At 39.3% G+C, this 22748-nt stretch overlaps 1 protein-coding gene across 4 annotated transcripts in view; it reads right to left on the minus strand.

Moving 5' to 3' along the window:
• The window catches only part of FGF14 (fibroblast growth factor 14), a 628708-nt gene that overhangs the window by 90276 nt on the left and 515684 nt on the right, over positions 1–22748 (minus strand). For all 4 annotated transcript variants that reach the window (XM_055542969.1, XM_055542967.1, XM_055542970.1 and 1 more), the window contains one exon: positions 15850–15953. In XM_055542969.1, the coding sequence (XP_055398944.1) occupies positions 15850–15953 (104 nt within the window). The remainder of the gene's footprint in view (positions 1–15849; positions 15954–22748) is intronic.

A 22748-nucleotide genomic window follows, 5' to 3' on the forward strand; every position in this document is an offset into this window, starting at 1 on the left:
GATGCCACGGAAATGTTCTTTTATGGGATCAACTTTCGTGGGATTGTTTCTAGGTCATTTCAATGAAAGAGTGAAAGCAATGTGACATTAAGAAAAGATAATAATGACAGTTGTAGGCATGAGAAAGAAACCCTGAGGTCTACCAATGAAGTGAACTGAGTTGTAAAGCTTAAAAGACAGAAAAGAAAACATTTTTTACCCCAAAGCACCAGATTTTTCTTTCCTATGAACTTATTGCTTTCATAATTGGAAAAGGATCTCAGAAAGGTTATGTCCTTTGTCTTTGAAACTCATTAGACTTTATGAAACTTAGAAGAAAGGCATTACGTTTGCAGATCTCTTACAAGCATGGACAATGTGTGAGTGCTAATCTGAAGAACGGTGCCTAAGTGTGATCTTTACTTGAGATGACAAGTATGTAAACACACTGATGGATAAATATAAATGCCCTTTGTGGACAATCATAACTTCAGTCTTTTTAAAAATCTGAAGTGAGGTCCTGGGGCAGATGAGAGGAGGAAAGGAAGAGGGCCCCTCACTCCCTGCCAACCCACTGTTTCCACTCTGGGATCTCTTGGCACGGAGGACATGCCAGAGAGAGGACCTGCTGCTGGCACTGTGCCCACCAGGCCGACCGCACAGCTGGGGAAGTTCTGACTTGTTCATGACGTGTCTGTGATAGGCTTGGCGGTGTTTGCTGACCTTATGTAATGAGTTGCCGTCTTTCAGGCAGAACATAATCCCATGATCTGAAGATCAAAGAAAACATGATTGGGTGTTCCATCCATTTCTTGGAAAGCATTTAAAATGTCATCATCATGTTATTAAAAAGTCATTCAGAATTCTCAAGGTCACGCAAAGGGCCCAAATGCTTCAGTTTGTGCTGGTGGCCTCGCCTGCTTTGGTGAGTCTTCTGAACTAGCTATTTTCTCCTCCTATGATACAAGTCCACCTACCAATCCCACTCTATAGTTCATCTAAGAAATGAGTTGTAGAAGAATGAATTCTCCAAAGAAATTTGTTAATGAAAAATCTTATGTTGTTGCTGTTTAGTTGCTAAGTCACATCTGGCTCTTTTGTGACCCCATGGATTGTAGCCCACCAGGCTCCTCTGTCCATGGGATTCTCTAGGCAAGAATGCTGGAGTGGGTTTCCATTTCCTTCTCTAGGGGATCTTCCTGACCCGGGGATCAAACCTGCATCTCCTGCATTGGCAGGCAGATTTCTTTACTGCTGAGCCACCAGGGAAGCCTTATAAATCCTATACACCATCCCAAATACTTCATGATGTGTGTTCAGAAGAAGGTCTAGATAAGTATGAAGAGAAAATGCCCACATTTACATATCAGAATCCTAATTTCTATGTGTGTACTCTTTTCATTGTGTAGGAAAAGAGATGTCTTCTCGATGGTGGGTTATGGTTATAGAACATCTAAACACAAACACACACATCACAGTCACCCCTGAAGATTACTGAGTTATCCTTTAAAAACTCACTTTGAAGTGGAGTTACCAAGATTAGCTCATGAATACATAATACTCTGGGACTCTGCAGTCTCTATATTCCTAGGACTTGGGTATGATATTTCTACATCTTTATCTTGCTAGCCTCACCATCGACATCTGAAATGTAAAATCACATCAGGTAATGGATAATGCAGTTCTACCACTTTTTTCAGAGTGAAAAATTATTTTAAAGCATGAAGGGCTTGTTGGTAGAACACTGACATCAATAAGAAATGCAATTAAGTATTGAGCGGAATGGTTAAGGTAATTTTAACATGCTATTATTGAATCAATTAGTACACAGTAATTTGCCAGATATTCAGTGTTTCAGCAGACCCTTGGGCAACTCTCTCGTTAAGCAAATGATTTGAATATTGAATAAATGAAATTAAGTGTGATGGTGTACCATATTCCATAGTTTTCCGTAGTCATGGTAGGAACATAATGTCTAATGAAGCTATTATTCATTAAAAATTTAAACAACATGATATTTTAGTCCTGGTAGTTAACATTTTGACAAGTCTGAGTCATTTCTAATTGATCCCAAAGACTGGCCATTAGGAATAAAACAATAAAATCAGGACTGGTTTTCAGGACTCAGAGAAGCAAAGTCAGACTTTGGCTTAAACAATCGCATATTGCTGATATGGTTTCTTTCCCATCTTTTGGTTATTGTTATTGCAAAATGATGTGAAAAAATTAATAAGAACCTTGTCTGCATTCAAATTCCTGCAAGCTGCTGATTTTTTTTTTTAGATAAACACAGGGGAACTATTGCCCAAGGCATTTCTTCTGTCTACCCATTTCAATGTACAAGCACCCTCACGAAATGTAATGTTAAATTAAATAAATGCTCACTGCTATTTCTCCTGGGTATACATTTGGCCTTGCTAAGTCTATAAAAACAATCTTTTAAAGGACTGAAATGGCATTAGATAAATAGTTAACCCATTTATGGTACCTGTGGAACAATTTCTTAATAATTTCCTTCTTTATTTTAATATGATATTTCATGTTACAATTTATTTCTCCATGGATATTAAGAAAATGTCTCTTACCTCACCTCTAGATAAAAGGTGCCTAGAGAATTTTGAATAGTTTGAAAGTTGTTTTTTCTGTTATTAATATTTCTAGAAATACAGATTTATGTTTGAAATTTGTGAACATTTAACATGCCTTCTAATAAAAGCAGTTATTTCTGATACCACAATAAAGATACAACTCTGTTAGGTATGTGGTAGGTAGAGTTACCTATACTGCAAACTCTTTTTTAATGTAACTTTTTATTGTATATTGGGGTATTAAAAGATGCCTACTCCTTTGAAGGAAAGCTATGACAAACCTAGACAGTGTATTAAAAAACAGAGACGTCACTTTGTCGACAAAAGTCCGCATAGTCAAAGCTATGGTTTTCCCAGGATGTATGGATGTGAGAGTTAGATAATAAAGAAGGTTGAGCACAGGATTGATATCTTTGAACTGTGGTGCTGTAGAAGACTTTTGAGAGTCCCTTGGACTGCAAGGAGCTCAAAAAAGGAAATCAACCCTGAATATTCATTGGAAGGACTGATGCTGAAGCTCCAATACTTTGGCCACCTGATGAGAAGAGCTGACTCACTGGAAAAAGACCCTGATGTGGGAAAGATTGAAGGCAAAAGGAGAAGAGTGCAGCAGAGAATGAGATGGTTAGATAGCATCACTGACTCAACGGACATGAGTTTGATCAAATTCTGGGAGATAGTAAAGGACAGGGAAGCCTGGTGTGCTGTAGTCCTTGGGGCCGCAAAGAGTCAGACACAACTTAGTGGCTGAACATCAACAATAGCCGATTAGCAATGTTGTGATAGTTTCAAATAGATAGCAAAGGGACTCAGCCATACATACACATCAGCACATTCTCCCCAAAACTCCCCTCCCATCCAGACTTCCACATAACATCGAGCATAGTTCCCTATGCTATACAGTAGGTTCTGGTTGGTTATGCACTTTAAATATAGCAGAGTGTCGGATCTTAGTTCTCTGATCCAGGATCAACCCCAGGCCCCCTGCATTGGGAGTGCAAAGTCTTAACCGCTAAACCACCAGAGATGTCTCCTATACTGCAAATTCTTAATACAAAACATTTTTTAATTGCTTCTATTAATAACATTAATTGATGATTGCAGGATAGAAGCAAAATGATAAATGGCAATATTTGAATAATTAACAATGCAGCAGATGCTCAGTCATGTCTGATTCTTTGCAACTCCATGGACTGTGGCCCACCAGGCTCCTCTGTCCATGGACTTCTCCAGGCCAGAATACTGGAGTGGGTTGCTGTTTTCTTCTCCAGGGGATCTTTCCCAACCCAGGGATCAAACCCAGGTCTCCCACATTGCAGGCAGATTCTTTACCATCTGAGTCACCAGGGAAGCCTTAACTGGAAAAGTTAACACAAATGGGGAGTCAGTGAAGGTCAACCCTTTGTCATCATGCCCTTGTGAAGGGCATTCACAGATAATTTCTTACATGACATCAGTATAAGCTTCTCCATTTGTCAGACTAGCACCTTTAGGTACTATTTGTACCAGCATAAGAGTACAGTAGAGTGATATTTCCTCTTTGTCCACGTAACTATCTCTGCTAAATGGTGACCTGGATTAATAACCAAATAAAAATCTCCATCTTGTCAGAGGTGCAACAATTCTAAAGCCTCATAAAAATATCTTGCTCCCATTCAGTGTCTATCTTTACTGGGACAGCAAATAACTACCAATTAGGATGCCTCTGCATGGACTGAGATGTAACTATTAACTAGTGACTCATCTCCTCACTTTATATAGTTGTCAGATCTTAAAACCAATATCTAACTCTAAATAAAACTCTAAAGAGATCTCCTCTGTCTTTACTCAGAAGAACATTATGTACCTTTTCATGAACTTGCAATCCAAATTGAATGCATTTCCTTAAGACAAACAACCAGAGTGAAACCATATGTAGCTCAGAGCACAAAACACCCTTCTATAACACAGAGAAATAATTCAAAGTTAAAATTTACTGTGTATGGAGTTCACATATATGGAAACAATAAGTTCCATGAGGCCAGGGGCCATGTCTGTCTTTTTCATTATTATTTCTCCAGGTTCTAGTATGTGTTGGATCAATATTGATTGACAGGTAATGTTAGAAAGAAGATGTGACCAATAATTTTAGATGAGTAAATAGTCATTATTCTTTCAATAATACCATAGCTCTAAAATCAATGGAAACAAATAGCATAAAGAAGAAGAAACAAGGAAAATCATCATAAAAGGAACAGCTTTGCCAATTTTAGTAAATAACGTGATATAAAAAAGCCAATTTGGTTTTTGAAAAATGGTTGCTAGAGTAGTTTTTCTGAAGGAAAAAACAGTCATATTTTTATGATTTATTTTATCAATTATTTTTCTTGTTAATTCCCAAGTATCTAAGAAATGGAATATAAATTACCAAGAAATGAGTTGCACTGAGGAAACTTAGAGAAATACCCAACTTCTATTCAGAGCCCACCATGAACTCATGGTTCTTAGCTTCTCAGAGTAGCTTACATACAACCCCATTCCCAGAAATAAAAAGAATTCTCTAAAAGTAAAATATGGAATCAGAAACAAAAACCTTCAATTTTACTTGAATGGATGGTGAATGCAATTTCAGTAAGGAGGCTTCCCACATACACAAACAACTTTTAAATATCATAATTTCCCCCCTAATTTTAGTAATATTAATTATGCTTTAATGTTAGAGCTGATTTATCATTCCTTATATAGTATACCCACTCCAGTGTTCTTGCCTGGAGAATCCCAGGGACGGGGGAGCCTGGTGGGCTGCCGTCTATGGGGTCGCACAGAGTCGGACATGACTGAAGCGACTTAGCAGCAGCATATAGTATATCTGGAAAAGGAAATGGCACCCACTTCAGTATTCTTACTGGGAAAATTCCATGGACCAAGAAGCCTGGAGGGCTACATATATGGGCTCACAAAGAGCCGGAAATGACTGAGCGACTGGGCATGCATGCATACGGTATATCAACCTTCTTAGCATTTATGGAGTTTTTTGCAGTTTTTTTCATGGTGTGGAGAATGAAAATAAAGATAGTTCATTCTCAAATATTATCTTTTGATTTAGGATTCAATTTTTCAGGTAGTCCTCAAAATTCCTTACATATAAAAATTCCTTTCACTATCTACCATCCATCCTCTACAAACAGATTTTTTAAATGGAAACATTTAGATATAACTTAAATTTTGTTGCTATCTACAGTACTTTATATTGATATTTTTGACTCTAGAGTAAAATAGGATACAATTGCAAACTGTGATGATTTTTTTCTTTCTCACTATATCATTACAAACATATGGAAATAATAAAATCCTTTCTGCATCGTTATTCTAATTACCATTATTCATGCTCTTGCTTTAAATTGTTCAAGTTTAAGTGCTAGCGACATTTACTAGAAGTCAAGGCTTACTTTTTTGCTTGAGATTCTTCTTTTTTTTCAGGGGACTGCAGCATCACCACTCAACTCATTAATGCAAATATGACCATGATAGAGGCAGACATTGCATAACTGAGTTCTGCCTCTGTGGGATTATCATGCCCTTTCAGAAAAGGAAATGTGTAAATAACTGCTTTTCTGCAATTCCAACTCAAGAAATAAACACACTCATCTCCTCTCTGCTGATGTTTAATGTTTTTCGTGGGGAAATGATAAGTGGCATGCATAATAAATATCATGCACAAGGAAGGCACTCAAGGAGCAGATTAATAAAATCTGCTGGTGAAACTGATTCCACCTGAACAATGAGCAATCAAGAACTACAGGCTGAAGACTTCCTATGTATCCATCGCTATCGAAGGAATGATAAGAAATGTACAAATATAATCACAGAATTACAGATTTGGCAAAAAGATAGGAGAAAAGAGTCTTAGAATTATTCATCTAGTCAAGATGTCCTCTGAATGGTTTCCTCCTATCTATTTCACTTTAGAGGGTTTGTTTGTCTGTTTTTAAATCAGGAATTTTTCACACATCTTTGAAGCCCCAGTGCATACAACACACAATAGCTGTCAATGGGAGGCATGGGATAATGTGGGTTGATCTGAATGAGCAAATAACTGAATTTATGATTATACACATCTCTGCGGAGTTCTTGGCTCTTCAGCCTACATTTAAATGTTGAGTAATTATACTGAGCAGCAATAATCTTCTATATATTTCTTACACACTCTTTTCATATCAGACATGTGTTTAATTTTTGTGAGTCTTTGGAATAGTTAAAATACATATATATGTGTGTGTGTGAGTGTGTGTGTATAAAATGATGGGCCCACATGGGATCAATCCACTCTCTACTCAGGACCCAGAAAAGATGCTCAAAACCCCAGGAACATGCTGACCATCTAAGGCAGGAGGGAACCTCCTTTGTTTCAGGAATGGGACTTGTGTAGGAGGGTCCTGCCGAGAGAAAACCAAACTAGTCTCAGAGGAAGCACAGGCTTAGGAAAAAAATAAACAACAGATAGATGTATTTATTTCATTAGTAATTAAAAAAAATCTCAAAAGAGTTCGCTTCTGAAGCAACCCAGATTCGCTGTCACTGGAAACCTGCTGTTTACAGGATGCGCTTGTTTTGAACCACCCTTCAGGCCAGGAGGTGCCCACCAGCTCCAGGCCCATCATCTCAGGGAGACCCCTTGAGCTTTACAGGAGGGAGATGTCTCTCTTCCAGGATTGAAAACCAGCTGTTATTAGTTGGACATTCAATATCTTTCTTTCTGTTTCTCTTACTTTATTTTCTTAAGTTTCAGCAAGATTCCTGTCTTTCCCTATTTTATCTTGATGCTCCAGGTCACATATCTTGTCCTATTCTTTCGAGATTGAACGGAGTGATCGCAGCTGGGATTTTTCTCCGTGCATTTCCTCAAAGGCCAACTCACCTGGTCAATGGGAAAGGTGAGCATTTTTACCCGTCATGTCATTCTGCTTATTTCATCAGGCTTGCCCGGTGGCTCAGTGATAAAGAATCCGCCTGCCAATGCAGGAGATTTGAGTTTGATCTCTCAGTTGGGAAGGTCCCCTGGAGAAAGAAATGGCAACCCACTCCAGTATTCTTGCCTGGGAAATCCCATGGACAGAGGAGCCTGGCGGGCTACAGTTCAAGGGTTCATGAAAGAGGGGGACATGACTGAGAGGCTGAACACACAACACACTCTGCCTACTTCATGGGGGCTTGAAGTGGACTATGAATTTGTAAATAACAACAACAATGATAATAATAAAGCAATGATAAATATAAAATCATTTATATTTTATATAATGATGCAGTGATGCAGACCCTTGTTTATCAAGGGTGCTCCTTCAGGCACGTGTGTTAGAAATGCATATTCAAAATTCTGAATTGGTGTTTAATTAACCTTTTAGGTGAATGTCCTGGAGTCTGGATATTTACAATGCTATCTGAGGAAGTCATATGTATAATGAGGATTGGGAATTTTTGTAAGAATATCCAAAGGTCTGATATATTATCATGTTATTAGCATCATTTTTATAAAGGTACAAGATATGAATGTACTCAGCAAGTCCTCTGCTTTATTACCTGGTATCCCAAATTGCTCCTATTGATTCTGTATATTTACAAATCAGGCAAAATATATTAGAAAGCTTTTTGAAGAAGTCATGCTATTTAATAAGGTTCTTTCTAACATCTAACTTCCTCCCTGCAGATGCTGTTGACCCAACTTCTTCAGCTCTGTCTGATATTCTGGAGGAAAAGGAAAACACCATCATCCATCGCAGAACAATTCTTTATCCACCTGCAAACCATTCTTAAGACAGCCTTAGATGGATTCTTCCAGGACACAAGAGCTTCAGCATTATCCAGTCATCATTTAGTGGGGTTATTAACCCACCTGATATCCTGGTCCAGCTGAAGGTAGCATCTTCATCCACCCCAGCTCCCTCCTCCTTTGGGGTTTTATTTTCTTTGAGGGAAGCATCATAACTCACCAGGTTCTGACTTAATCATATCAGAGTGAGCCTTGATTCTGTTGCCTCCCATACCCAGGCAACGGCAGACTTCTTTCCATAACTTCTTCCTTTATTTATGTATTTTTGGCTGTGCTGAGTCTTCATTGCTGCATGGGCTTTTCTCTAGTTTCAAAGAGCGTGGCTACTCTAGTTGTGGTATGCAGGTTTCTCACTGTAGTAGCTTCGCTTGTGGTGGGGCATGGACCCTAGGGCTAAAGGGCTTCAGTAGTTGTGGCTCCAGGGTTCTAGAGCACAGGCTTAACAGTTTGGCACATGGGCTTCGTGGCTCAACTTCATGTGAGGGTCTTCCCAGACCAGGGATTGAACCCATGTCTCCTGCATTGGCAGGCAGAGGCTTTACCACTGAGCCACCAGGGAAGCCCTCCATAACATCTCAAGAACCATCTTCAAATATCTCTCCACCCTTTCAGTTCAGTTCAGTCGCTCAGTCGTGTCTGACTCTTTACGACCCCATGAATCGCAGCACGCCAGGCCTCCCTGTCCATCACCATCTCCTGGAGTTCACTCAAACTCATGTCCATCAAGTCAGTGATGCCATCCAGCCATCTCATCCTCTGTCGTCCCCTTCTCCTCCTGCCCCCAATGCCTCCCGGCATCAGAGTCTTTTCCAATGAGTCAACTCTTCGCATGAGGTGGCCACAGTACTGGAGTTTCAGCTTCTTTATCATTCCCTCCAAAGAAATCCCAGGGCTGATCTCCTTAAGAATGGACTAGTTGGATCTCCTTGCAGTCCAAGGGACTCTCAAGAGTCTTCTCCAACACTACAGTTCAAAAGCATCAATTCTTTGGTGCTCAGCTTTCTTCACAGTCCAACTCTCACATCCATACATGACCAGTGGAAAAACCATAGCCTTGACTAGACGGACCTTTGTTGGCAAAGTAACGTCTCTGCTTTTGAATATGCTATCTAGGTTGGTCATAACTTTTCTTCTAAGGAGTAAGCATCTTTTAATTTCATGGCTGCAGTCACCATCTGCAGTGATTTTGGAGCCACAAAAAATAAAGTCTGACACTGTTTCCACTGTTGCCCCATCTATTTCCCATGAAGTGATAGGACCGGATGCCATGATCTTCATTTTCTGAATGTTGAGCTTTAAGTCAACTTTTTTCACTCTCCTCTTTCACTTTCATCAAGAGGCTTTTTAGTTCCTCTTCACTTTCTGCCATAATGGTGGTGTCATCTGCATATCTGAGGTTATTGATATTTCTCCCGGCAGTCTTGATTCCAGCTTGTGCTTCTTCCAGCCCAGCGTTTCTCATGATGTACTCTGCGTATAAGTTAAAGAAGCAGGGTGACAATATACAGCCTTGACGTACTCCTTTTCCTATTTGGAACCAGTCTGTTGTTCCATGTCCAGTTCTAACTGTTGCTTCCTGACCTGCATATAGGTTTTTAAAGAGGCAGGTCAGGTGCTCTGGTATTCCCATCTCTTTCAGAATTTTCCACAGTTTATTGTGATCCACACAGTCAAAGGCTTTGGCATAGTCAATAAAGCAGAAGTAGCTCCACCCTTTCCAGTCCCTTAATTCCCGAGTTGCCAACACCAGTGTCTCTTGGCCCAGAAACAAAGCTAACATGTGTCTAGAAACAAAGTTACTGTGTGTGGGGTGTCTTCCTTTATTCAGTCAAGGAGCTGTTGTCACTGTGGCCATACTGATTACAGGAGTCATGCCATCCACTGCCTGGTACATAAAGTAAAACAGGAAGTGGGAGGCATGGGTGGGCAGCCCACTAGCAGTCAGGTAAACAGCAAGCAGTTTCCTGAGGATGGGTGTCCTGAGATGTCATTCAGAGACAAGATGGGTATCTTCTGACACACAAGAACTCACACAAGAGTTCATGGGCACAGGGAAGAACTCACACAAGACTCCATGGGCACAGAAATACAGGGGAGGGATCGTGTATGCCTGTGGATGAAAAACTTCCAGGCAAGAAGAGAAAGTGTTGGAGGAAGTTAGATACCGCACTGCGACATAACAAGGGGCTCCATCTTTATGCCCAAACCTGAGCCATGAACAGAGGGCCAAACATCAAGAAGGAAAGAACGCTGTTCCATCTTGTTTTGCTAGAGCTGCGGACTGGGCAGAAGGATGTAGCGCTGATGGTAGGAGGTGGCCGGGAGGTCCGAGACTTGCCTGTCTGGGTGTTCTTATTAAGTGGAGGACAGACAACCACACAAATAGAGAAGCGTAGTGAGAGACGCCCGCCAGCACAGAGCTGGACAGCGGGGCCCCCTTTGTAGAGAGGGTAATGAAACTGTTTCTGAAAGAGACAACTATAGTATCAGAAAAACCATCTCAGACCAACTAGATAAGACTTTGAGGTCCCTGAAAATACTTTTCTTAAGAATACATAGCATTTAGCTTTCGTCCTCCTTAATTATAGACTACTTCACTACCCCGCTGCCCCATACCAACACACACAATCAGCGTGCATGTATAGTTTCAGCATCCAGATACCCCAGGGCCTGAGCGAAGAAGCGTGCAGCTCTGCTTCAAATTTCTACAAAGTTTAACTTAGCGGCAGATGAAGTCAGGAAAATCAAATATTTTATTCCACCCAGTGTTAGTTTCTGGGCCTGGGTCGTCTGCCTACCAATTTTCACCAAATCTACTCTCACCATTTTGGTCTAAAGCTACCATCAACGCCCCCATCAGCCGTGGAAACAATGCTTGTTGCGTGGAGGTTGGTCACTGGGCTACCAGCTTTAGAATCACCCACCAGTGAAGGAGGGATTCTTATTAAACTGTGGATTCCTGGGCCTCCCCCGACATATTGGATTGAAATATCTAGAGGTTCACCCAAGGAATCTTTATTTTTCCCATTTGTTCATGTGACTCTTAGGAGTCCTGATATTTACAATGCTTTTCTTGATTTGTTTTTAAAATCTACATGGAAAGGAATTGTCTTCCTCTCCACTTGCATCTCTTGGTTAAGAGACTCAGATGAAATACAGATTTCAGGAGAACACCAGGGCTCACTGTTTCTCTAGATGCCTGCATTGGGGTAACAGAAACATTTACAGCCCCACTTTGGGGTGGGGACATATATTCACATAACTATCAGCCTGTGATAAGAAAATGAAAATGAATCTTTATACACTTTATGTACATTTTTTTTTTACCTCATCATCGAGAAGTCAACCAGATTGAAACTAGAATTTTAACACCCCAAATTATTAAAGCATCCAAGGAACACGTTTTCCTGCCTTAGATCCAAGATCCTGGGTTTTATCCATTTTATCATCAGTCTCCTTTCTCTCCTTCCCCCACAACCCCTCACTTTCTTATATCAGAAACACCCTTTGGCTTCAACTATTCTCTATTTCTGCCCAGCTGATGAATGCTATTTTTCTTTCATCCCAAGTTTTCTTGAGTGTTTGGAATTTACATTCGAACCTTAACTTTCTATGGAGGATTGACTTAGTTTTTCAAAGTTGTAGGTTGTTTGGAAGGGAGAAAACAAGCGAAAAAACAAAGGAACAAAAAGAAACCCACCCTTGACTGTTCCTCACAGCACTATAAATAGTCTGGAGTTGGTCAACATGCATTTTGTTCCCTAAACATTATTTTAAACTAATTCTTTTAAAAAGTATTTCCTTGTCAGTTTCTGTTCTGTGACCTTACAGCCTGTGTTCTACCTTCCAGCAAACCGCATCTGACATCAAATCTCTTGAGAGGCCTCTTCAAGTAACATATTAGAATCGTTATGACCACAAAAGAAATGACTATTGTCATGCTGATGAAAAGATTCCACAGGGAGCAAGTGCCTTCAGCATCGGAAATGTGATTGTTTACATCTCAGTCAAGATTCCTTCTTTCATCCCCCTGAGGTGAAATTATCTGACAAATTAAATATCTTTATTTGGATGGCAAGGGATTATGAGAGTTTCAAGTCAGATTCCAAGAGTGACTTTCAGTTAATGGAACTCACTTTGAGAGATCTCAGTATTTTATTGCCTACATTCCAAATCTATAGATCCTCAGTAACACTGATCTCATGTCAGACACTAGTCTAATTTGATCTTTTAAAAGTGGACACAAAACAGACTCCTTCATTTCTCAGACTTCAATCTTTATATCAAACTTTTTCTTTAAATCGTAGCTTGGGTGGAGTTTTCCTTTTAAAAAAGTTACTCAGCTTAGTTCAAAACTTCTTGGTTAGGTTAACCCATGTTAGCTTTAAAGTTTAAGGTCAAACGTTACATGGAATACATTTTAAGAATATTAAACACCCAGTATATAATAGCAATATGTACTTCCCAGGGGGTGTTAATATCAGTATATACTTCCCAGGTGGTTCAATGGTAAAGAATCCGCCTGCCAATGCTGGAGAAGCATGAGATTCTGGTTCAATCCCTGGGTCCTGAAGATCCCCTGGAGGAGGAAATGGCTAGCCACTTCAGTATTCTTGCCTGGAAAAGTTCCACTGACAAAGGAGCCTGGCGGGCTACAGTCTACGGGTTCGCAAAGAGCCAGACACGGCTGAATGAGCACGCACACATATGATATCCAACTTTCCCCCTGACAAATATTTTCTGATTTTCTTTTACTTGAGATTCCCCAAAAGAAACAGATTATGTTTCAAATGATACTTCTTAATGTTTGAAATTAACAATTCCCTAGGTAACAACTCCCTAAAGATTTGTATGACATCATCTTGTGTATATAACTTCTCGCTAGAGTAAGTGCCAGACCATATTATGGAAAATGTCTGGTGCATGAAAGCCCTATGGTGCAACAGTTAAAAGTGATCTGATGAGTCTGACTAATAAGGCTCAAATCCTATCTTCTCTTTTTACTGGTGACTGACGACTCTTTAGGCTCTCTGTGTATCCCTAAGATAATTTTAATGGTATTTGCTTAATTGGTTGGGAGGATTAAATGAGCTAAGACTGCAAGGCACTTAGAACAGTACTAGGGAGAGTGCACTAGGTAAATATTAACCATTGTCATCATTATATATTAGAGTAACTGTGATGTTATCTTGTGCTAGTTCTCATTTTGCTAGGTTCTCGGAAACTAATTACGGAATAAAGGACTGAATGTGGGGAAACATTCCTTTCTCCTGAAGTATTGAAGTTCAAATTCCATTACCTTGAAATAAACAGAGCACTTTCACTAGATAATATTAGTAAAAACTGGAAATCACACTTGATTTGGGTCTAAATCCTTTTTCTATAAGATGCTGAGGATTCTAAGAGCCTGGCCTGGGCAGGCGTAAGCTGGGTGAATACAGTGCTCCTTCCTACGTCCTGGGTTCAGAGCAGAGAGTCAAATATGAGAAGAAGAGAAAACCCAAGTCCTGCAAATCAGAAACTCAACGACCTCAACTGGAAGGCCCCAAACCAAATAACTGGAGAAACTGGGAGGTGACGGCAGAAAACAGCAAGTTGGATGAAAAGCCTGACCTCTTCCCGGGACAAATCCTGGTGCGTGCTGCTCCCCCAAGATGTGCTTCTTGGGTAGAAGGACCTTATTCAAGGTGTTGAGGACTGAACCAGGCAGCTGGCTCTGTCCTCATTCTATTCTTGTCCCACCACTTACACTGCACCCTACATAACCAGCACTTGGATTTTAAGCTAAGACACAGACGCACTCTGATATTCTCTACCTTTAAAAAAAAATGCCATTCAGGTACAACCCCATCACAAGAAAACAGCATCTCAGAAGCAAAAGAGATCAAACACACATTTACACTTCCCCTGACATCAATGCCTACACTAGAGCAGGAAGACATGGTAAAATCATCCACAGGATCAGAACTAGAGGCGATGGCAGAAACTGCATCTGATCACTTTTAGGCATCTCAGAAATGACTGGGGGAGACGAAGAAACAAAAATAAGAGCACGCACGTCAAATCAATGAAACTGACTTCATTTGAGATAAGGCATCTCTAGGAAATGATCTTTATGTGAGTAGACCTTTTCTAAAGGGGAGATAGGGAATTCCAGCTTCCTCTGGCTCCCAATATGTTGAATATTCATCTTGGGCAACCGAATGCAATTTGCATAATGCGGGGCCCAGGTCTGCAGCAAGAATGGCCTTCAGGGAATGAGAAAGTTTTCAGAAAGACTAGAGCATGTCTCAGCTCAACAGGAAGGGAATCCACGGCTCACATTTTATTTCTTGACAGGATTTTCCCAGATTTTGCTGAAGAAAATGTATCACATTTCATGGGAGTCCCCAGAGAACCCTTCTGTTCTGCTTAAGTTTTAGCGGTGTGTGTGTGTGTGTAAAATGTATGTATGTATGTATACATTTTTTTATGACAATATTTAACAACAGAGTTTTAAAGAATTCACAGGAAGATGACAGGAAAACCCAAATAAGAGAATCTCCTCTGAGGCTCCATGACTTTAATCTGTCAGTTTTTGCTCAAGGGATAATGGAAAGAAGTATTTCCATCTTAAGTCTCTATTGCTTGGACCTCTGGCAGATACGAATTCTAACTGCATTATAATATATGTACACAGCCCATCTAAATGCAAATCACTCGTAAACAGTAAATATTACAGAAGAGAATGGAAAGGTGCTCAGATGGTAAAACACATGAATACAAAACCAAGATTTGCTTACATTTAAATGCGATACACATTTTGATATTAGAAATATTTTCCCAGTAAAACACTCAACTCAATCTCAATTCTTGTTTTTTAAAAGAACTACGCTCTCCTAAATTTTCTCATCTAGAATTACATTTACTCTGTTTCTTTTTGCAAAATAATCTTTTACAAGAAACTCCCTAAGAAAAGTACATTTCTAAATAGAAATAGAAAAGGATTACATTAATATCAATCCTTTCTAATAGCAATTAGATAATAAAATTTCATTTGGGTTTGAAAGTGGACAGATATTACTGCATTTTTCTTAGCCTATAAAGTATCAGCCTATTGTGTTCTTTGCCTTACATTTAAAAAGAAGGAAAGAAAATGATCTCTTATATAACATCAACCACCTAACAGAAAACTTAAAATTTGGAATATTTGAATAAAGTGGATAAGATCTCTTAAAAAAAAGTCAATCCCTTCAAAATTTCTCAATTTTTGATGAACTGGGACATATAAAAATATGCAAACACACAACTTTAAGAGGTAATGTTCCTCTTCTGCTTGATACACTGATACATTACCAAACATTGCTGAATCATGAATTAACAGCTCCTAGGCATTGTCATAAAGGTCAGACACTAAAGCCAAACTGAAAGCATTCTACTTTTTGTGGTGGCTGCTATCGCTGTTTTGATGGCCAATACCTTGGATGTGTTACTTACTGATGGGTAGAGGTAACCTTCTCCATTCATGGCTACGTACAACCCCGTCTTCACTCCCTGGATTGCAACGACCCGCAGTCCCACTGGTATGAGGTTGAACAGTGCTGCAAAGAGAAAGACGGTCTGTCACCAATGGGCAGGGGGAAGCAGAGTACCTCCCCCCATCACTTTTCTGTTTCATTTATTGTATTTGAGAGACATTATGTCCGTTATAACCTTCTGAGAGGGTCCAATTCATTACCTTCTATCTCTCTATTTAAGAAGTTTCTGTTAGGAGTAAAGATAGCACTTGAGCTCTAATTTGTAGATCTTAGCAGGCTCCCTACATTCTGAAGAACGGTGGGATAAACGGAATCAAGCCTGTAATCACAACTCCAGCATCACAGTCTCCAACACCATTTGATACGAGAAAAAATCAGCTTGGAAGACTCTCAAAGAGCAGAGTTTTATTTTAAAGATTTTTTTTTTTTAATGTGGACCATTTTTAAAGTCTTTATTGAATTTGTTACAATATGGTTTCTGTTTTATGTTTTGGTTTTTCGCTCACAAAGCGTGTGTGATCTTATGTTCCTGACCGACCAGCGATCAAATCCATACTCCCTGAATTGGAAGGTTAAGTCTTAACCACTGGACCACCAGGGAGGTACCCTAAAAGAGGAGAATTTTAAAAGCCCAAGTTGAGTGTTTATCTGGTCTTTTAGGTGGAAGATTTGCTTCATTACTGCAATGTAGTACAGGCAAGAAGTTAAAAAGGTAATTGCAAAGCTAAATTACTCTTGCAGAACCAACATGACATGCCAGCAGAGCCCAGAAAAGATGTGCACCTGCCCATGTGCTAAATTTAGAAAGAACTAATCACACCGAATGGGGTACGAATTGCAGAGAGGGAATTTTCTTCATTAATATTTCATAAAATTATGAGTGAACACTAAAACAAAGAGGGAAGAGCGTTCAATTTTACCCCCTGAAGAGATAAGAATTTTTCCATGTTCTATTTCTTCCTTTATCGACCAAAAATGTATTCGTATGTAAATTTCACATTGAAGATAGTAATGTTATCATTGATTTTTTTTTAAGTCCTAATTAACATCCTTCATAATGCATTTCCTTGCCAGGGTTACATATGACTGTGTAGTGAGCATTTTAGCATCATTCTTATTTTTCCCCTTTGGCCACATGGCATGTAGGATCTTAGTTCCCAGATCAGGGATTGAACCCTCACCCCTTGCAATTAAGTGCAAGAGTCTTAACCACTGAATCTCCTAGGAACTGTCTAGCATTATTCTTGGTGATGACTGCTTGGAGATTTTATTATAGACACATTTATAAGATTATCGTTAATTATGAGAGGTTATCTGCTCCTATTTGCATTCTTAATTCAAGTCTAGAATTAAGTAAGAGAACCAGCCCAGAAGAGGCAATGAAAGCACTCAAGTGTTGAAGTAAATGTACAAGGAAAATATCTTAGGTTTAGGCTCTTGCTTGTATTCCATGAAGAATACATAATTTGAAAGATGTGGGCAATTTTGACTTAAATCTGTGGGTCTACTCAGTACATAATTTTAAATGGACTTTCTACATTGTGTTCTATTTAAATTCCGAGGCACATGTTTTCTCTGATCAAGTTGGGGGAGATTACACCTTCTCTTCCAGTTACTATATGTTACTGATCTTGGGATCTCAAGATGTCTGTACTACTCAGATGATGAAATGGGAATGGCTGGCCGTGACCCTTGAGAATTATCCCTACAAGAACATTCAGGGGCATCAGGTTTTGTGGATATTCACTTTCAGGATGCAAACTAGCATTGAACTGTCTTCTGTAGGATTCTAGGGGCTTATAATACCCTTACGGAGGAATGAGGCTTATGTTTGCTTATTTCTATTATATTATTTAATGTTAAACATGAGTGTGGAGTGATTGAATACTTGTGACATGGCAACATTCAGTATTTCTCCTTTTTTAATTTTTTGGCTGCGCTATGCAGCAGGTGAGATGTCAGTTACCCAACCAGGGATTGAACTCACACCCTCTGAATTGGAAGTGCAGAGTCTTAACCACTGGACAACCAGGGATGTCTCCTCAGTATTCCTTCTTCATGGAAGAAAGTCATTGGATGTTTTCACTCTCTTCAATATCACCTGAACTGCCCCATCTTGCTAATATTTTGAAAGGATTGGCACCATAGGATAATTCCTGATTTATTTGCAAACGTTTTTAGGGAAAACCATAATTGTGCATCTGCCCAAGCAAACTATTCTATCTGAACCTATTGAAATGTATTTATTCCAACCTTCATATATGTCTGATGGTATTGTGTGTGTGCTCAGTCATGTCTGACTCTTTGCAACGCCATGGACTATACAGTCCATGGTAATCTCCAGGACAGAATACTGGAGTGGGTAGCCTTTACCTTCTCTAGGGGATCTTCCCAACCCAGGGATTGAACCCAGGTCACCCTCATTGCATGTGGATTCTCTACCAGCTGAGCCACAAGGGAAGCCCTGTACTGTATTTTTTTTTAAATTACTTTTCCCCTCCTCAGGGTTTTGACTGAGACCTGAATTATAATAGTTAATATCATTTATAGGAAGAAAACAGAAAGTGAATCCATAGAACCACTATAATGCGGAAGCCCATTCAGAGTTGACCATGACAGATCCATGGTGCTTGTCATAACAACAGATACTCACATTAATTGAAACATTATCATGGGTTTTCAGCCTTTTTATGTCTAACACAATCATAAAGCAATCCCACAAGGCCTGGGGGAGTAAGAATAATGAAGATGTGCATGCTACTTTGTCCATTCTGTGGAACACTCCAGTCTCCATATGATAGTGAATTTCATTCAACCCTGGCTGCGCTTTAAAACTAGCTGTAATCATAAGACAGGATGAAAGAAAGTGAAAAGTGAAAGTAAACTCGCTCAGTCATGTCCGACTCTTTGCCACCCCATGGACTATAGCTCACCAGGCTCCTCTGTCTATGGGATTTTCCAGGCAAGAGTACCAGAGTGGGTTGCCATTTCCTTCTCCAGGGCATCTTCCCAACCCAGGGATTGAACCTGGGTCTCCAGCATTGCAGGCAGACGCTTTACTGTCTGAGCCACCAGAGAAGCCTTATAAGACAGGATGGCTATGCCCAACTCCAGAGCAATGAAATTAAATCAGAGCCTCTGGGAGTAGGTTTAGGGCATCAGGAACTTTTCTTTCTTTTTTTTTTTTTAATAAAAAAAAGCTCCTCAAACGATCCTAGCCTACAGACAAGGTGAGAACCACCTTCCTGAGGCCTGTTGAATAGTAGGCCTTGTGAGGGAACAGCCAGTTTTATACATCAGGTTAGCAGGTTGGGAATCTCTAAGGTAAGAGGGATTGGTTTGGGTGGGGTTTCAGTCTAGCAGTAAAGACTGACACATGAATATTTCTATAGCCCTCTTCTGCTTTCAGTTTCTGGTAGTGGGAACAGTGACCTTTAAGAGCACAGGAAAATCCCAAGCTTTTGACCACTTGCCAAAAGTAAACTGAAGAAAAAAATCATTCTCTAATCAAATACCATAGTCATGGTAATGCTTATCTCTGGTGCATAGAAGGGAAGCTCTAAGAATTTCAAAGCAACACACTCTGTAAAATGAGTGTGATGATAAAGTACCCCAGGATTTCACTTCTGTTTGTGAAAGATGTTTCCAGGGCATTGGAAGCCTGGGTAACCAGGTGAGTTGCTCCAGAATCTCTCAGTTAGGACCAATTATCCACCCTTCCCCATTTTCTTGCCCCAAAAGTTGTAGATCTCAGCTGGTGATCCAGGGAGGGCGCTAGCATCAGGGCGTTAGGTTTGCTTGCCGCCCTTTCTCCCTTTGAAGTCATTTAAATTTTTTGACAAAGAAAGCTTAGCAGGGTGGTTCTGACTTTGCCTAGTACTGTGCTATGCTGTCACATCCGACTTCTTGCAGCTCTATGGACTGTAGCCCGCAAGGTTCCTCGGTCCATGGGATTCTCCAGGCAAGAATACTGGAGCGGTTGCCATGCCCTCCTCCAGTCCTGACCCAGGGATTGAACCCAGGTCTCCTGCATTGCAGGTGGATTCTTTACCAGCTGAGACAACAGGGAAGCCCTTACCTAGTTCTAAGTAATCTCGTATTTACTAGTGGGCTAGCAATGAGCTCCAGTCATGCAGGTTCAAGCCTCAGTTCTCTCATTTGGTGACTTTCGGGGTGCCATCAGGGTGACTTTTAGGTTATTCCTCTTTATTTTTCCTACCGATGGGTGACTAATCTTTGTTTTGTATTCAGAGAAATAGCAAAAAAACTGGAATGTTTGTGAATAATTACATCACACTCTCAAGCAAAATGGAGAAGGAAATGGCAACCCACTCCAGTATTCTTGCCTGGAGAATCCCATGGACAGAGGAGCCTGGTGGGCTACAGTCTTTGGGGTTACAAGAGTCTGACATGATTGAAGTGACTTAGCTTAAGCAAAGAGGGCAGCGCTCCACTGAGGGCTTGTCTGTCTGTCAGTGTCTCTGACACTCTCAGCTTCATTTCTAAAGATCACTTTTCAGGGTTAATGGTTTTCCCAGAACGTATGAGACTACTGTGATGAACCAGAGAAAAGAAGATATGTTGAAATTCATCCTATAAGCTTGTGCTTTTCAGTTAAGATGGTGATAGTATGAAAAAGTTGAGTTAATTAGTAATTCCCATTGCTTTTACAAAGCTGCTATAATCCTGCAATGTTTTATAAATTTTGCAGTCATGCAGTTTTCATAACCTTTTGAGGAGGGAACATCTATCTCAACCTGTTTTATTCTGTTCTGCTTTGTCTTTGCAACTGTTAAAACAGTAAGGAAACTAACCTAACTGACTTAAAGGGCACAGAAAGCACAGTGGTAACTTGTAAGAAAAGAAGCTGTGGGCTAGATCTTTGCAGAGGAATGGAAGCCCTTGTAGCCCGGTCACTATGATTTGGTTCTGATTTGCTTGTCCACTGGGGTTCCCATTCCTGCCTGGTTCCCAGAACTGTTCCTCAGCAGCATTGAGGGGGATTAGAAAGGATTTCAAGAGCCACACAGAGATTCTCTTCCAGGGGAAAAGCCTCATACATTTACTGAACAGAAGGTCCAGTATTTTTTAGTATCTCAGCTTCCCAGTCCAGTGTTTAATACTATGCAGATAATCAGATATAATCATGTGTGTGTATAATTTCTACACCTGCACTTTTATAATTTAGAAAATATTGTGCTGCTTATTCAATTGTGATGCAATACACAATAAAAAAAAAAGTGTCTACTGATACTTCTAACTTGATATTGATTCCATCATGAAAAAACCAACTTCTTTGACACTACAAAAACAAAAGGAGAAGGTAGGGAAAAAACTCATGAAACATTTGCTTGAAGGAAGCTATTTTTTCAAGAAGTCCAGCTAAGCAGCATTTTCCTATAGCTATAATTTTTTTTCTTTCTTTGAAATTTTTTGTCTGATGGATGACATCAGCCTCTAGTCTGATAAATCAGAGTGCCATAGCTCTTATCGTGATCAGACTTACAGAAAACGTGCTTTCATGCTCTACTAGACTCTGGCCAAAGAAAATCAGAGACACTGAAGACATGAGAACTTAGGAATCTAAAGTCCATGACCCTCACGACTCTAACACACAAGAAAAAGAGAATACCTTTTGTCAAAGAGTGGGTGAGGAGTTTAAAGTAGGGAAAGGAAAATTAGCATATATATATATATATTCATACATATATGTAATATATAGTAACATGAATCAGAAGAAACTAACATCTTCTGTAGGTCAGAGATGGTTAAGTGCTGACGATTTTGAGAGTTAAACCTAATATCAAAATCCCAACAGGTAAACAATGTTTGATGCCAATCTTATGAATAAAAACATCTTCTATTTCTTCCCTGTGTCTGAATTGCTTTACCTTCTCTTTTTCTTAATCAAGAGGAAGTAAAGCAAACAAAAATCAATGAACAAATATGACAGGGAAAAGTCTAAAGTACAAAAGGATGACATAATAGAAACAAGGAGATGAAAAGATTAAAAACTGAATAGGAGGAAAATATAGATAAAGAAAATATTTAAAGTTGAAAGAAAAATTTTAAAATGAATTAATGTCCAAAGTCTAAAATACAAACACAATGTTTGGGAAAATAATGATATTTCACTCAGCAACACCAAATGCAAAAATAGCCTACTTTATATTATTAGCTTCTCTCAGAATCAGTGTATCTGAACAGTTGATGACTAGACTTTAAAATAGGAACTGTCTATAATTTGGTTATATGTATTCAAAGCCTCCTTCTTCCCATGGAATAAAGTTCTGTATGTGAAGGATAAATGCTAAATCGATGAAAAGATTCATATCCACTAGTATAATGTGATTACATATTTCTAATAAAATTGATTTTTGCTTTTCACTCATTCTCCTGAGCAATGAAAAGTGTCTACTTTCGAACTGATGTACTAAATTAAAGGGAATCAGAGGCCAGTATGCACAGAAAATAGGAAACAAAAACAGAGAAAATTGAAGAGAAGGAGTGCCAGAATAAAAATACAAAGAAAAGTTATATGTAAAGAAATCATAAAATGAAGACAGATATGAAAACAAAGGAAGGTGGGTGGCTTTTTTAATTTAAAAAAACAGCACAGATCCAATTTTATAAATAAATAATTCATACAATGCATTAAAAAGTACACAGCCTTCATGGTCCCTCTATAAAGAAAAATATTATCTTGTTGAACACAAAGAATTTGAAAAATAACACTTCTATTATTTGAAACAACTAATCCTTATTGTTCTTGAAAACACAAGAACTAATCCTTATTGTTCTTAATGATAACACAGTTATCATTAAGAAGCTACACACATGTACACCCATGGCTGATTC

Source organism: Bubalus kerabau, chromosome 12 (genome assembly GCF_029407905.1).
Source record: "Bubalus kerabau isolate K-KA32 ecotype Philippines breed swamp buffalo chromosome 12, PCC_UOA_SB_1v2, whole genome shotgun sequence".
Lineage (NCBI taxonomy): Eukaryota > Metazoa > Chordata > Mammalia > Artiodactyla > Bovidae > Bubalus > Bubalus kerabau.